The sequence below is a fragment of the Lipotes vexillifer genome, unplaced genomic scaffold, assembly GCF_000442215.2.
Source record: "Lipotes vexillifer unplaced genomic scaffold, Lipotes_vexillifer_v1.1 scaffold70, whole genome shotgun sequence".
In the NCBI taxonomy this organism is placed as follows: Eukaryota; Metazoa; Chordata; class Mammalia; order Artiodactyla; family Lipotidae; genus Lipotes; species Lipotes vexillifer.
The window spans coordinates 742,503-756,769 of NW_006789896.1; the positions used below are offsets into that span (position 1 = coordinate 742,503).

The window sequence follows — 14,267 nt, forward strand, 5'->3', positions numbered from 1 at the left end:
CATGCAGTGTTGCCCTGCCCCGCCACAGGCAGAGCTTGGAGCGGGAGACCTGGACACAGGTCATTGGCTGGCTCAGGTTGGGGCTCCATGGACACTGGCCACCAGGGGACTCTGGGTCACTGGCTCCACTTCCCTACCTGCTCCTTCAACTGCCTGGCCAGACAGGCCAGGGGCAGAAGTGAGCCATGCTGGACTGGGATAGCCCAGACTGAGCTGCTCCCAGGATGGCTTTGGGTGAGGAGGAGTGACTGGTGGTTAGCCTTGGGACAGGCCATAGGCCATCCCTCTGCGCGCATGCCCACACACAGCTCACCCTGTGCACACTCCCCAGGGAGGCGTGCCCTTCCCCTTTCCCTCCTCTCCTTTCCCGAGTCCAGGCAAGCTTGTTTTGGTGCAGCTCCAAGGCCAGGACAGGCAGTGGAAGCCCTGTGGCTCAGGAAGCAGCAGTGAGGCCTTTACTCCGGGCTGTGGATTTGAGCCCACGTTTTGGTCATTGGTACTGTTTCCCTCCCATATGAGGGGCTTTGCTCTCAGACTGCTTCTGAGCTCACCTGGCTGGTGCGTGCTCTGCACATGCCCACTGGTGGGGTTGCCCAGGCCCTGTGTCCCTGAGGACCCAGACCGGGCTGATGGCCCCAGGAGGAAAGCTCTGTGTGCTGGGACCTGGTTGCCCTCCCCTGAGAAGCCTCATGGCTCCTGGCCTGGGCAGTCTCCATCGCGGCTGCTTTTATTTTATGGTCCATGAAAGTGTGCTTGCTTGTCACGGGATTGTGTAATGTATGAGGAGGCCTGGAGATGAGCTTCCCCAGTCCCCAGTCACTCTTGGGGGAGCTCTGGGTCAGGGCTGCAGCTGTGCCTGAGGGAACAGCTGCGGCGCTGGGTCAGGCTGGGGAAGACACAGCTCAGCTCAGCCTTGTTCCTTCTGGGAGGACAGGAGCTTGGGAGGGAGGGGACCCACATCAGGCGTGTGCCTCCGTCCCCCAGGTCCCCCAGCGGTGCTCCGTTTTCCAGAGCAGGAACCCGAGGCTCTCAGAGGGGGGACGGGGGGCGGCGGTGACAGAGCGAGCCGGCCTGGGCCACGAGGGGAGATGCCCATTTCTCAGAAGGGCGCCAGGCAGCCAGGCGGCCCGGAGGTCCTCATGGGCCCAGGCAGAAGGCAGCAGGCGGCCTGCCCCGTCCCTGGGGTCTTGGGAGCCTTCAGCCTCCCTTCTCACTCCTGCAGGCGCCCTGATGAGCCTGCCCTGCCTGGGTCTGTGTGTCCGGGTGTGCGTCTGGCAGTGGGCATTGTGCGTGTTTTCTCTGCCTCTGCGTGTCTGTCTTCTGCGCCCTTGAGATGTGTGTGTGAGAGAGCTTGTGGGTCTTGGGCTGGGCTCTGTGTCTCCTCCCAGACTCTGGCTTTGTCCGCCAGCCCCAGGGGGCTCCAGGTTCTGCTAATGGGGCCCCAGGTGTGGAGCTGGGTGGCCTGTGATTAGCGGACTCAGCGGCTCTCTGGAGAGTTGGTTTCCCTAACAAGCTTCCCCCCCCGCCACCCCGCTGGTGGCTGCCTGCCTTTTTTTCTAACAGAAAACATTTGTTGGCCAGTATGGCTGCTTACTGTCACTGACTCAGCCGCGTGAGTGGCCAGCTGCCCGCGGCCCAGGCCTGGGGTCCAGCCCCAGCGCCCCTCCGCCTGCGCCCCGCCCTCTCTCACCAGCGTCGGGGTGTGGAGAGGGCAGCACATACCCCTCCTCCTGGGCTGGGTCCCCACCTGCCTTCTGAGGCCAGCAGGGCCTGGAGACACCTCAGGCCTCGCCTCAAGGCCCCGCCAACCTGCCACGTCCCGCCAGCCCCCCCCCTTGGCAGGTTCCAGGGTCTAAAAATAGCTCTGGAGGAGACTCAAGTCTGGGGCCTGAGGAGAGAAAGGAGTCTGGGAAGGGCCGCCAGCACCACTCCCAGACACACCGGGGGTGGGGTGCAGTGGGCCTGGAACACCCGCTGGCGGCGCTCACCCCAGCAGCTGACAGGGAGCCAGCTCTGCCGGCCTGCCTGGGAGGTGACCAGGGGCTGCATCAGCAGGAGGCTCTGCCGAGCCCTGGGCTGATCAGAAAGTGATGGTGCCTGCACTTCAGCGGGGTCGTTGCTGCTCCTGGGGTGCCCGGTGTGTGCACACAGTCTGTGCCCTCCAGGGCCCATGGGCCTGCAGAGCTGGCTGTTGGTGTTCTGGGGGCTGCGCAAGGCATGGGATGCAGGGTTCTGGGTGCATGAGCCCCAGGGCAGTCCCTCCCTCCGCCTTGCTGTCCCCAGGGATGTGTGTGGGGGAGTGCCTGAGTCACCGCTGTCCCAGACCTCCCATTTGATTAGGGAACAAAAGGCCTTTTTGTCAGAGAAGAGCTGAGCCAGGAGCCTTGTGGAGGAGGTGTGCCCTGAGCTGGGTTAGAAGATCCTGCCAGCCCCTCCTACAGGGCTGACCCCTCCCACAGGGCCGGGTGCCCACAGGGAAGGAGGCTGCCCACCCAACACTGCCTGCGAGCGGTGCGGGCTCTTGCCCTGCACCTCGGGACAGGGGAGGGGCACCAGGGAGGGAAGGGGCTGGCCTCCTCTCTGGGCCAACATCCCCCCACGAAGGCCTTATCCTGTTAGGTGAGGGGTGGTCCCCATGGCCCCGAGGGTGTGGTGCGATGGGGAATACAGGTCTTGGTTCTGGTCTTCGTCAGTCCCTCACACCCACACACAACTTGCCAAAACAGCTTCCATCCTTCCATTTGCGGGAGAGCTGGCCCTGAGGGGCTGGGGGTTCTTGGTGGCCCCGTTCTCAGGAATCTCCCCAAGAGTGCTGGGGGGACGAGGAGGGCAGGGCTTGGAGCCCCCAGGCCCTGACTGTCAGGATCTCCTGCAGGCCACCTCCTCTGGGTCCAGCCCGAGAAGGGCACAGGCCACCACTGCCACCTCCATCTGTCCTGGAGCCTGAAGGTGGCTGCTGGGTCCTATAGTAGGGACAACCCCTTGCTGGGCAGGCCTCTCGAAGGAGCGTGCAGCTGGAGGTGCCATCCAGCAGGGGCACCTCAGTCAAGGGTGGCCCCTCCTCCATCAGCCCACATGTTCTCTCCTCTGGAACCTTCTGGGTCATTCAGCTATAGAGACCACTTCTGTTTCCTGCCAGAACCAGACGGCTCTAAACAAATAGTGGGGGTCCTTGTATTCCCCACGTGCTGCATTTCATTGAAGAGAGAGAGGGCAGGGAATACGAAGGGATGCGGACACCCTTGCCTCTGAGACCACCCTTGGGGAGCCCCCTTACGTATGTCCTGCTCACCTCACGGGGCGGTGGAATCTCTCCAGGGCCGCTGGTGACGGTTGGCTGTCTGCCCCCAGGTGGCGGTGTCCACCCGTGTGGGGCAAGGCTATGTGTTCGAGGCCCCCCAGCCCGAGCAGGACGAGTATGACATCCCACGCCACCTGCTGGCCCCGGGGCCCCAGGACATCTACGACGTGCCCCCTGTTCGGGGGCTGCTTCCCAGCCAGTACGGCCAGGAGGTAGGTGTCGGGGCCGGTGGGTATGGCGGGATCCTCAGCCTGGCCCTGCACGGAGAGCTGGGCTTTCTTGGCCCCAACCTGGGTGGTCCTGGGGTAGAGCTGTGGGTTTCTACTCTTTCTGTCCCCTCAGGTGGCCCTGGCACTTGTATTACTGCACCTTTTCTGCCCTCAGGTATATGACACGCCCCCCATGGCTGTCAAGGGTCCCAATGGCCGGGATCCATCGCTGGACGTGTATGATGTGCCCCCCAGTGTGGAGAAGGGCCTGCCGCCGTCCAGCCATCATGCGGTAAGCATTTAGGGGATGCTGGGCCCTCACAGGCTGAGGCCCGATCTGTGCATGGGGCTCTGGGTGTGAGTGTGTGTGCGTGCCCTGGGGTGGGGGACTCAGGTCTGCAGAGCCGGGGCATTGAGAGACCTGCCTCCAAACCCCGGCTCTGCCCCTCACTCGCTCTGTGACAGAGGTGGAAACTGAGCCCCTCTGAGTCTCAGCTTCCTCATCTGTAAAAGGGTCCCTTGTAAGGCCTTTTTCAGGAGGTTCTTGAGAGGATCACACAGGATATCAGCAAGGTGACCACAGGACTTATCATCCAAACCAGGATACTTCTGAGAGTGAAAGGAGAATGACAAGATAGTTATGAGGGGGCATCAGGCACAAACCAGGACTGTCCTGGGCGAACCAGGGTGTTGTCACCCTAAATACAGCCTGCACATAGCTCAGCCAGGTACCTGCCACAGAGTAGAGAATACGCACGTGGTGGTGATGGTGATGCTGGTGGTCACGTGGGCGGTGATGGTGGTGACGGTGGTGCTGATGGTGGCGGCGGCAGTGGTATGATAGCTGACCTCTCACTGAGCGTTTGCAGGTACGCAGTGAATTAGCTCATGTAATCCTCACAACAAACCTGTGAGGGAGTTTTCCCATCTTATAGGTGAGCAGACAGACAGAGAGAGGTGGAGTCACTTGCCTTAGGTCTCGCAGGTAGTAAGCAATGGAGCCAGGATTTCGAGCTCTGGTCTGGCCCCAAAGTCAGGCTCTCAACCGTAACCTGCATGAATAAGAATCATGACAAATGTGCACGCTGGGCTGTGTCTGTGTGTGTGACTGGGTGCTGCCCGTAGGCTCCCGGGTGGGCAGATGGGCTGGTAGCCTTGACCATTTCTTGGCCCCCAGGTGTACGATGTTCCTCCATCGGTGAGCAAAGACGTGCCCGACGGACCACTGCTGCGTGAGGAGACCTATGACGTGCCCCCCGCCTTCGCCAAGGCCAAGCCCTTTGACCCGACCCGCCACCCGCTGGTGCTCGCCGCACCCCCTCCGGACTCGCCACCAGCTGAGGACGTGTACGACGTGCCGCCCCCGGCTCCTGACCTCTACGACGTGCCCCCCGGTTTGCGGCGGCCTGGCCCGGGCACCCTCTACGACGTGCCCCGAGAGCGGGTCCTTCCTCCCGAGGCAGCCAACGGCAGCGTGGCCGACGACGATGTGTACGCGGTCCCCCCCCCTGCCGAGCGAGAGGCCCCGGCCGACGCCAAGCGCCTGTCAGCCTCCAGCACGGGCAGCACACGCAGCAGCCAGTCGGCCTCCTCCCTGGAGGCAGTGGTGCCGGGCCGTGAGCCCCTGGAGCTGGAGGTGGCCGTGGAGGCCCTGGCACGGCTGCAGCAGGGCGTGAGCGCCACCGTGGCCCACCTCTTGGACCTGGCAGCCAGTGCGGGCGGGTGTGGGGGCTGGCGCAGCACCTCTGAGCCTCAGGAGCCTCCGGCACAGGACCTGCGGGCTGCCGTGGCCGCTGTCCACGGGGCCGTCCACGAGCTGCTGGAGTTTGCCCGCAGCGCTGTGGGCAATGCCGCCCACACTTCCGACCGCACGCTGCATGCCAAGCTCAGCCGGCAACTGCAGAAGATGGAGGACGTGTACCAGACGCTGGTGGCCCACGGTCAGGCCCTTGACAGTAGCCGGGGAGGCCTGGGGGCCACTCCCGAAGACCTGGACCGCCTGGTGGCCTGCTCGCGGGCTGTGCCCGAGGATGTTAAGCAGCTGGCCTCCTTCTTGCATGGCAACGCCTCGCTGCTCTTCAGACGGACCAAGGCCTCTGTCCCAGGGCCTGAGGGGGGTGGCCCCCTGCACCCCAACCCCACCGACAAGGCCAGCAGCATCCAGTCCCGGCCCCTGCCCTCACCCCCTAAGTTCACCTCCCAGGACTCGCCTGACGGGCAGTACGAGAACAGTGAGGGAGGCTGGATGGAGGATTATGACTACGTCCACCTGCAGGTGGGTGCCCGCTCTGCCCAGGTTCCCTGGGCCCCTGGTGAAGTCCCCTGGTCCTCTCAGGGCTCTGACTTTGCCACCCTGTCGTGGGCACCCTGATTCCCCCCCACAGAGGGCTCTTGTGGCCAAAGGAAGGTGTGGTCCCCAGGAAGGCCTTGCTGAGTCCCCGTGCCCTCCTCACTTGGACCTTCCAGGCCATATGGGTCCCTGGAAGCCCATCCTCAGCCTGTCTCAGGCCTTTGGACCCATGTGGCCCCGACATCAGGGATCCTGCAGTGCCAGCCAGGGAGGGCCCCTGAACACCTGCAAGGGCTGGGCCTCTCGTGGCCAGGCCAGAGGTTAGGGATTTGGAGAGGTGAATTCTGAAGTACAAGCAAAGACAGAGATAGTAGCAGGTGTGGGGGAAACAAGCAAGGTGATCGATGGGTGAGGTGGGGTGGGCCTCTGAGCAGAGGCCAGGGTGCCAGCCTTTTGGGCATCCCGGTGAGTGGCATTTCGGGCTGAGAGCCAGCAGGTGCCAAGGCCCAGTGGTCAGGGATGGGTGGGCAGACCCTGTATGCCGAGGGGAGGGGCCTGGATGTGATTCCTGGCATGGGAGCTGGGGCAGGGAAGATTGGCATGGCCGTGTGGAGTGTGCCTAGCCCCTTCCTTTGGTTAGGAGGTGAAAGAGGCCCGGGAGAGCTGCTTCCTCCGGAAGCTGCCCCCACCCTGGGCCTGAGGTCACAGTGGGAGCCTGGGTGCAGCTGCAGCGCCACCTGGTGGCCGCTGGTCTCACTGCACCCCGCTGGGCCTCTGGGGGCTTCTGGCTCAGCTGCATCCTTGTGTCTACCCTCCAGGGGAAGGAAGAGTTTGAGAAGACCCAGAAGGAGTTGCTGGAAAAGGGCAACATAATGCGGCAGGGGAAGGGCCAGCTGGAGCTGCAGCAGGTGAGGACACTCAGGTTCCCCAGCCTCTCCCAGCACAGGTGTCCCTAAGAATCTGTCGCCTAAGCTGAGCCTCCCAGGGCCCTCCCTGCTCAGCCCGTCCCTACTCAACTGCATGACGGTCTCCGTGTGTTCGTTGGATTTATGTTTAGGTTATTATCAGAGTAATCACGGTTAGGTATCTCAGCGCACACAGAAAAGTGTGAAGACAGAAAAGAAGCCATTCACCCTCAGGGGTGGTCACCGTGCTCTGGGGCTGGTTTCCGGTCTTGCTCCTGCCTCGGAAGGGGCCCCTGTCCGTGTTTGAGATGCTACTTTGTGAACAGTTACGTCTGCTTTTATCACAATGTTTCCATGGCATTAAATATTCGTCATAAGTTGTTTTTAAAGTCAACCTGTGTCTATTATGGTTGAATGTTTACGTTGTACCCAGTTTTTCTTATTGTAAATAATACTACTGTGTTTATCTAAGGACACTGGATTTTCTTCATATTTTGGTTTGTTTCCATAGAGTAGGAGAGAGATTTTTTTAAAATTTTTATTTATTTACTTATTTTTGGCTGCATTGGGTCTTCATTGCTGAGCACGGGCTCTCTCTAGTTGCGGCGAACGGGGGCTACTTTTTGTTGCGGCGCGCGGGCTTCTCATTGCGGTGGCCTCTCTTGTTGCGGAGCACGGGCTCTAGGCGAGCGGGCTTTAGTAGTTGTGGCACATGGGCTCAGTAGTTATGGCTCGCAGGCTTTAGTAGTTGTGGCACGTGGGCTCAGTAGTTGTGGCTCGTGGGCTGTAGCGCGCAGGTTCAGTACTTGTGGCACACGGGCTCTTCCCGGACCAGGGCTCGAACCCGTGTCCCCTGCATTGGCAGGTGGATTCTTAACCACTGTGCCACCAGGGGAGTCCAGTATATTCTTTTTTTAAGGGAGTTTTATTTTGATTATGAAGATTTTAAAAATTAAAATATAGTCTAGTACAAAATTAACACAGAAATATCACCCGGAAAGTTTTCCTCACCCCACCTTCCCTGGGCATGGGGAAGGATGGTGTAGGAGAGAGCCTACCAGGTTCACCCCGAGACCCGGGCCATGGTGTGCGTTTTTCAAAGCCACGTTTCCCCAGCTGTCAAGCGGGAAGCGTAGTTGCATCCGTCTTGGGGTCGATGTGAGAATTAAATGAATAAACAACATGTAATACTTAGGAGGTGCTGGGCACATAGAACATGTTCAATAAAGATACAGATGTTAATAATTATATATGTATGGAATCTCCACTGACTTAGGAAATGGGCATGTGCTTTATCTTCTTTGTCTTCCTCTGGACTGTTGCAGCATTTATTTAACCAGTCCCGTGTCGGCGGACATTTAGTTTGTTCCCAGAGCTACTTTTGTAAACAAAGCTGTACTGACTAAATCTCTTCACATATCTGGTCAGTCACTTAGATAAATTACTAGAAGCTGGAATAAAAGGAATGTGAGTGAGAAACTAAAGATCTAGAGTTCCTAAGCCAGGGACATCAAGTACAAATAAAATACAGGAACATAAAATACCCTGACAGGGACGTTTGTCACTCCATTTCTGCATCAGTGAAAAATCTGGAAACAGCCCCTGGCTGCCACCACCAAATACCTCACAGTAGAGTACTGGTTGAATACAGTGTGAGCGTTCGTACGTAGAACATTGTGCAGCTACCAAGAATTTGTCAAAGAATGAAGAAGACCCACTGAAGGTAAAACAGAGCAAAAATGAGTGTATTCTCGCGCTGGACAGGAGAGCCAAGCAAGTTTCACCAGGTAGCCTAGGAGGGAAAGAAAGAGGGTTTCACATGCTAGGAAGCGACAGTTTCACGCTGGTTTGCTAATTGAAGTAAAGCCTGAAACCTTGGTTAGACAAGTACCTGAGTCCCTGAGTCTGTGTGCACGGCTGGTCCCAACGACCCAGTCAGAACCAGCTTGTGGTGAGGATGTGTAAGTCTACACCGCTGATGCCTAGGCAAGGCTGCTGCTGGTGGAAACTTTTACCACGTGCTTTATACGTTCTCACTAATAGGAAATGAATGACCCGTTGTTGGGTGCTAAAGGTAGGCTATAAAATATTATACATTGTGTGTTTCCGGTTTTCTAATTGTAAAGGAAGTAGGAATATTCCTGTTTAAAGGAAGACGTCTTTGAGGAATATTCACTGGTTTTTGCTGTGAATATTTGTTTTCTGAAATTTGCAAATACCATGACCTTTTTGCTTTTGTTTAAAATTCTTATTATGGGAAATTTAATACATGTATAAAATTGAGGAAAATAGTCCCCCAGGTACCCACTGGAGAAAAGGAACCCCGGGTACAATTCACCCAGCCCCAGCCATTCTCAGCACAACTAATCCAGTGTATGTAGCCCCCTTTCCCGCCCGGTGACACACACACACACAACCCCGCCCGATCATTTTGAAGACGTTACATCATTTCATCTGCAAATACGTCAGTGTATATTTCTAAAAGACGATTTACCAGAGATTTAACAGATTTCTGGGTGCACGGGATTCCAGTTGGTAACTATCTTTCTTTCTGCTTGGTGTCTTTGAAAACTATCTTTTTACACTGCATATGTTAAGGAGAAAAAAATTTTTTTTAACTTTTCATTTTGAAATATTTGTAGATTCATAGAAAGTTTGAAGGAAAGGACAAAGCAGTCCTGTGTCCCCTTCTCCCAGCTTCCCCCAGTGACCACATCTGAAGTCACTAGATAACAGCACCCAAACCAAGGGACTGACATCCCTCACCCCTGCCGCTGCTCATCTGTTCCCATTTCTAGCATTTTGTCATTTCAAAAATGTTATATAAACGGAGTTATTTGAGATTTTGGTGGGAAAGTTATTTGGAGACCGTCCAGAAGGCGGGCAGGGGTACGCGCTTGGCCAGCAGGACAGAGGTGGCCTGTTCCCCTGCCCGCTGACTCTAAGCTTTGTCACTCAGAGGGCCAGCAGGGCCCCCTCTCTGTCCCTTTTGCTCTGTGGCCGTGGTTTTCACTCTGTTCTCCCTTTTCCCCAGCTGAAGCAGTTTGAACGGCTGGAGCAGGAGGTGTCACGGCCCATAGACCATGACCTGGCCAACTGGATGCCAGCCCAGCCCCTGGCCCCGGGCCGGACGGGCGGCCTGGGGCCCTCGGACCGGCAGCTGCTGCTCTTCTACCTGGAGCAGTGCGAGGCGAACCTGAGCACGCTCACTAACGCCGTGGATGCCTTCTTCACCGCCGTAGCCACCAACCAGCCCCCCAAAATCTTCGTGGCACATAGCAAGTTTGTCATCCTCAGCGCTCACAAGCTGGTATTCATCGGGGACACACTGTCACGGCAGGCTAAGGCGGCCGACGTCCGCAGCCAGGTGACCCACTACAGCAACCTGCTGTGTGACCTCCTGCGCGGCATCGTGGCCACCACCAAGGCCGCTGCCCTCCAGTACCCGTCGCCTGCTGCCGCCCAGGACATGGTGGACAGGGTCAAGGAGCTGGGCCACAGCACCCAGCAGTTCCGCCGGGTCCTGGGCCAGCTGGCAGCTGCCTGAGAGCCGTCAGCCAGAGGGACGGAGGGCAAGGGGAGGAGGGTGGCGATGGGCCCCAGAGAGCCACCATGCTGCGGGCATGGGGACAGGCGACCCCAGCTCCACCCGGGCCTGGTGCCCCAGACTGTACAGGGATTTGTGTATATTTATGGCGGGGCAGGATGTGGGACGGTGCCTCCTCAAAGGAGCCCGAGCAGAGCTGGGCCCCGGAGCCCAGGCCAGGAGTGGCTGGCCGTCTTTCCTGAGCGTGCTGAGGGCCCGGGGGTGCCCAACATTCGGGGCCGGGCTGGGGGCTCGCAGACCGCTTGACCCACATGGCCTCAGGTGTCCCCTCGGGCTGACCATGAGGGTGCTGTGTCCCCCTGGCAGGGCAAGCGTGGCTGTGGTGTATTCTCTCTGCACCAGGAGAAAACCCTAAAAAACTATTTTTCATTATTGATTTTCCAATCATTTGACTAATAGTCTACATTTAAATAAAATTTAAAAAATGAAAAGCATTCTCCTGAGGTGTGAGAGGCAAGAGGACCTGTGAGCGGGAGGGCAGGTGTTTGCCACTCTGGATGCCACAGGTGGAGTCACGCATTGGGGAGATCTGTGGCGAGGCTGTGGGCAGCGCCTCGGGAGGGTGAGGAGAAGGTGGCTCCCTTCAGCAGAAAAGGAAGGCTTGGGGAAGCGGGGCTGGGCCGGGAGCTGAGGTGGGGGGAGCCTGGGCAGCTGGAGTGAGGCTGAAGAGCAGCCGTCAGAATCCAGGGCTTGAGGCCAGAAAGGCTCAATGTGAGCACAGTGGCCAAGGGCGCAGCCGTTGCCGAGGTTTGATGAAAATCCAGCATGGTCCCTGGGCAGGCGGCCAAGGTGAAGGCAGTTGCAGGGTGCTGTGCGGGTGGGAGCAGCTCCAGGAGCCAGTGAGCCCTGCTGGGGCCCCTGCATCCCGAGGCAGAGGGTGCCCCGCTGGGGGCACCGCTGGGAGATACACTGTTCCACGCAGAGAAACTTGCTTTCACAGGCCTTATCCAGAACGTAGCTCTTGGAAAGAAGCTCTTAATTTCAGCTTGTGGAACTTCTCCACAAGTGTCCATTTGAATTACACATGGACTTGGACTCCCAGTTGGGAGGTAGGGGACAGGAGGGGCCCTCACCCTGGGTCAGTGGTCCCCTTTCCGGCGGTCGGGGGTATGTCTGGCAGCCCAAGTAAGGTGAGGGCTCTGGGGACCAGCAGTCCTGCTCCGAGCTCTCACCATTCTGCATGTGAACTTCAGTCTCATTTCCCCCGTCTCTGTGAAGAAGGGAATAGGGCTGGGTATCTGCCAGCTCTCTCCGCTCTGAGCTCCAGAGGGGACCTCAGTGAAGGCAGCCATCCTCCCTCCCCGGCGAAGGCACAGAAGTGAAGATGCGAGCAGTTTTATTTGGGTTTTACACACATGGGGGCTGGGGCAGGGCAGAGGCTCAGTTGGCCTCCAGAACTTCGAGAACCCAGGGAATAAACTTGGTGACCCGGGTATACACGCCTGGTAAGAACGGGCCACACCGGCCGCTGCCCCAGGACACGATGCCCACCAGGGTCCAGGCCCCATCCTTCTGGCAGACCAGGGGGCCACCAGAGTCGCCCTGCAGGAGGAGATAGGACTTGTATTCAAGCCTGAAAGGGAGTACCAGGGCCCTGGTGTGCCCTGACCTGGCAAGTCCAGGGGTGCAGACAAAGCACAAGTGGGGGCCCAGTGGTTGTGCACAAGAGACTCAGATCTGCTCAGATGGCAGCCCCAGCCCTGCCACCTACTCGTGGAGGGCCCTGGGGCAGGTGGCTTATCCTCTCAGCCTCCCCATCAGCTGTAAAACAGGCTGAAGCGTCCAGCTCGTGGGGTTGGTGTGAGATTAAATACGCCTGGGAAGCCCCACACCACACCTGGCCAGAGCTGGCCCTCACCAGGGGCATCTGGTCCAGCGCTTCACTGGGGCACTGGGCAGGGCATGAAGTTAGACAGGTCATGGCAGAGAGGAGTGGGCCTCCTGGCCTGGCCAGGGGAGGCACGGGCAGTGAGGGCGGGCAGGGTGGCGGGGCCAGGCCGTACCATGCAGGAGGAGACGCCGCTGGCGCCCGCACAGATCATCACGTCGGTGATCTTGCTGCCCCAGTACTTCTTGCAGTCGGCGTTGGACACGATGGGCAGGGTCGCCTGCTGCAGCTTGTCGGGGGTCTTGAGAGCTGGAAGGACAGAGGGCGTGGGGTCGGGGCCCCTCATGCCACCAGCCCGCCCCTGGGGAGAAGAGACCAGGGCCCACCCTCCTGCAGGGTCCCAGTCTTCCTCCATCGTGATGACCGCAGACACCGAGCTTCGAACCTTCCCTGACACCTTCAGGGAGTCTGGGACGCGGCTCCTCTGCGATTCCACACCAGGCAGCGGGGACTGTGCTCCCAGCAGCTGCTGCAACAGGTCCTGCCTCGGAGCCCCGTGCGCTTGGGGCCCTGCCAGCCACTGTGTGCGGGTGGAGGGGCCGTCCTTCCCCCCTCAGGGAAGGGGATGCACGTCTTTCTGACCGGGGACACCGGAGGGGACCCCCGAGGGAGCACCTCCCTCCTGCTGCCCTTTCCCAGCTGCTTCTGTCCTGTTACGGGACCAGCCGGGGGCCGTGGCCGGGGCAGAAGAACTCAGGACTCCGAGGAAGAACCTGCGGAGGGAGCAGCGCTGGGGGGGTGGGGGGGGCGGGGGGGCCGGGCGGGGGCACCTGGGCGCTCAAGCCCGAACCCGACCAGGACACTGGACTCCGGGCCCAGACTTCAGGGGCGTTAGACACACCCGCCCTCCTCAGCCTGGAGGGAAATCCGGGCTGTACCTCTCCTTGCAGGTGAGAGGGGGCGAGACTTGCTGGTACTTAGGTGTTTCTTCAGAAACTGTTTACGTATGTATTATTAACCCTCATTTTTATTCATGTTTGGTAGGGTTTTCATTAAGAGGGTTTTAAGTAAAGAAATGGAAGATTTATTGACTGTTGCAATTTATGATTGTGTTTGGAATTTAGACCAGAAAACAGAATGAGTCTCACTCCTGAAACGTCCTCAGGGCACTCACCGTTGTACCGGGTCTTGCCCCAGCCCGTGGTGGTGCACAGGGAGCCCGCAGGGAAGCTGGCGTTGGCACTGGGCAGGCACACGGCGGACACGGTCCTGGAGAGGCTCACGGGCGTGGCCAGCTTCAGCAGGGCGATGTCATTTCGGACTGTGCGCAGGTCCCACAGGGGGTGTTCAAAGACCTGTGTGGAAAGGGTGGGGGCTGGGTAGGCCACAGAGGGAGGACTTGGGAGATTTTAGGGGCACACAGACCTGCAGACTGGGAGGGGCCGGCGGTGCTAAAGGGGCAGAGTGTTGAGAAGGGAACCCAGATGAGGCTGAACAGACCAAATCTCTGGGGTGCTGGGGAGATGGCATGTGACGTATTTTGCGTTTTTCTACAATGAGCAAAGCTTATAATCAGAAACAACCTTCTGTGCTTGTAAAGGAGATTTATTATGTGGGAAAGAGAAGAAAGCTCAGACTGGAGAGGTGCCTGTGGGGTGAGGCCTGAGCCGCCGGCCGGGGTCGTCTGCCCACTCCCCGCCCCCGCCCCCGCCCTCCTTTTCCTTTGTGCCCCAGGGGCCCACCCTCCTGGCTGCCCGCCCGGCCGTCTGTACCTCAGCGATCCTCAGCACCTGGACAGCCTCCTCCTCGGAGCCGTGATCAGATACCCCAGCCACCACGAGGTGACTCTTCCTGGAGAGAAAGGAGGTGGCAGACGGAGCTCAGGCTCACGGCCACCTCCTCAGAGGAGCGCCCGGAGAGCGTGCCAGGCAGGATGAGCCCCGGCTGGGCCACTGAATTGCGTGGTGATCTTGGGGCCTCAGTTTCCCCATCTGTACAGCGAAGGCAGAGGCCCAGGCCAGCTGTCCCGGACCAAGCTGGGGTCTGGGGAGGTGGGGCGCTAGGGCTGGGGTTTTCTGCTGACTGTGGCTCTGCCTGCAGCCTGGGGACAGAGCAGCTTCTGCCAGA

General features: G+C 59.1%; 2 protein-coding genes across 3 annotated transcripts in view; one reads left to right on the forward strand and one right to left on the reverse strand.

Moving 5' to 3' along the window:
• The window catches only part of BCAR1 (BCAR1 scaffold protein, Cas family member), a 22,013-nt gene extending 11,761 nt beyond the window's left edge, over positions 1-10,252 (forward strand). For both annotated transcript variants that reach the window (XM_007462931.1, XM_007462930.1), the window contains 5 exons: positions 3,352-3,513; positions 3,686-3,802; positions 4,688-5,785; positions 6,619-6,708; positions 9,740-10,252. In XM_007462931.1, coding sequence (XP_007462993.1) covers positions 3,352-3,513; positions 3,686-3,802; positions 4,688-5,785; positions 6,619-6,708; positions 9,740-10,252 — 1,980 coding nt within the window. The remainder of the gene's footprint in view (positions 1-3,351; positions 3,514-3,685; positions 3,803-4,687; positions 5,786-6,618; positions 6,709-9,739) is intronic.
• Positions 10,253-11,631: 1,379 nt separating this feature from the next.
• Positions 11,632-14,267, reverse strand: part of LOC103078018 (chymotrypsinogen B) — a 3,865-nt gene continuing 1,229 nt past the window's right edge. Inside the window, exons 4-7 of the mRNA XM_007462932.1 lie at positions 13,913-13,991; positions 13,315-13,495; positions 12,316-12,449; positions 11,632-11,854 (exon numbers count right to left, since the gene is read on the reverse strand). Of these exons, the coding sequence (XP_007462994.1) occupies positions 11,693-11,854; positions 12,316-12,449; positions 13,315-13,495; positions 13,913-13,991 (556 nt within the window). The 3' untranslated portion in view covers positions 11,632-11,692. The remainder of the gene's footprint in view (positions 11,855-12,315; positions 12,450-13,314; positions 13,496-13,912; positions 13,992-14,267) is intronic.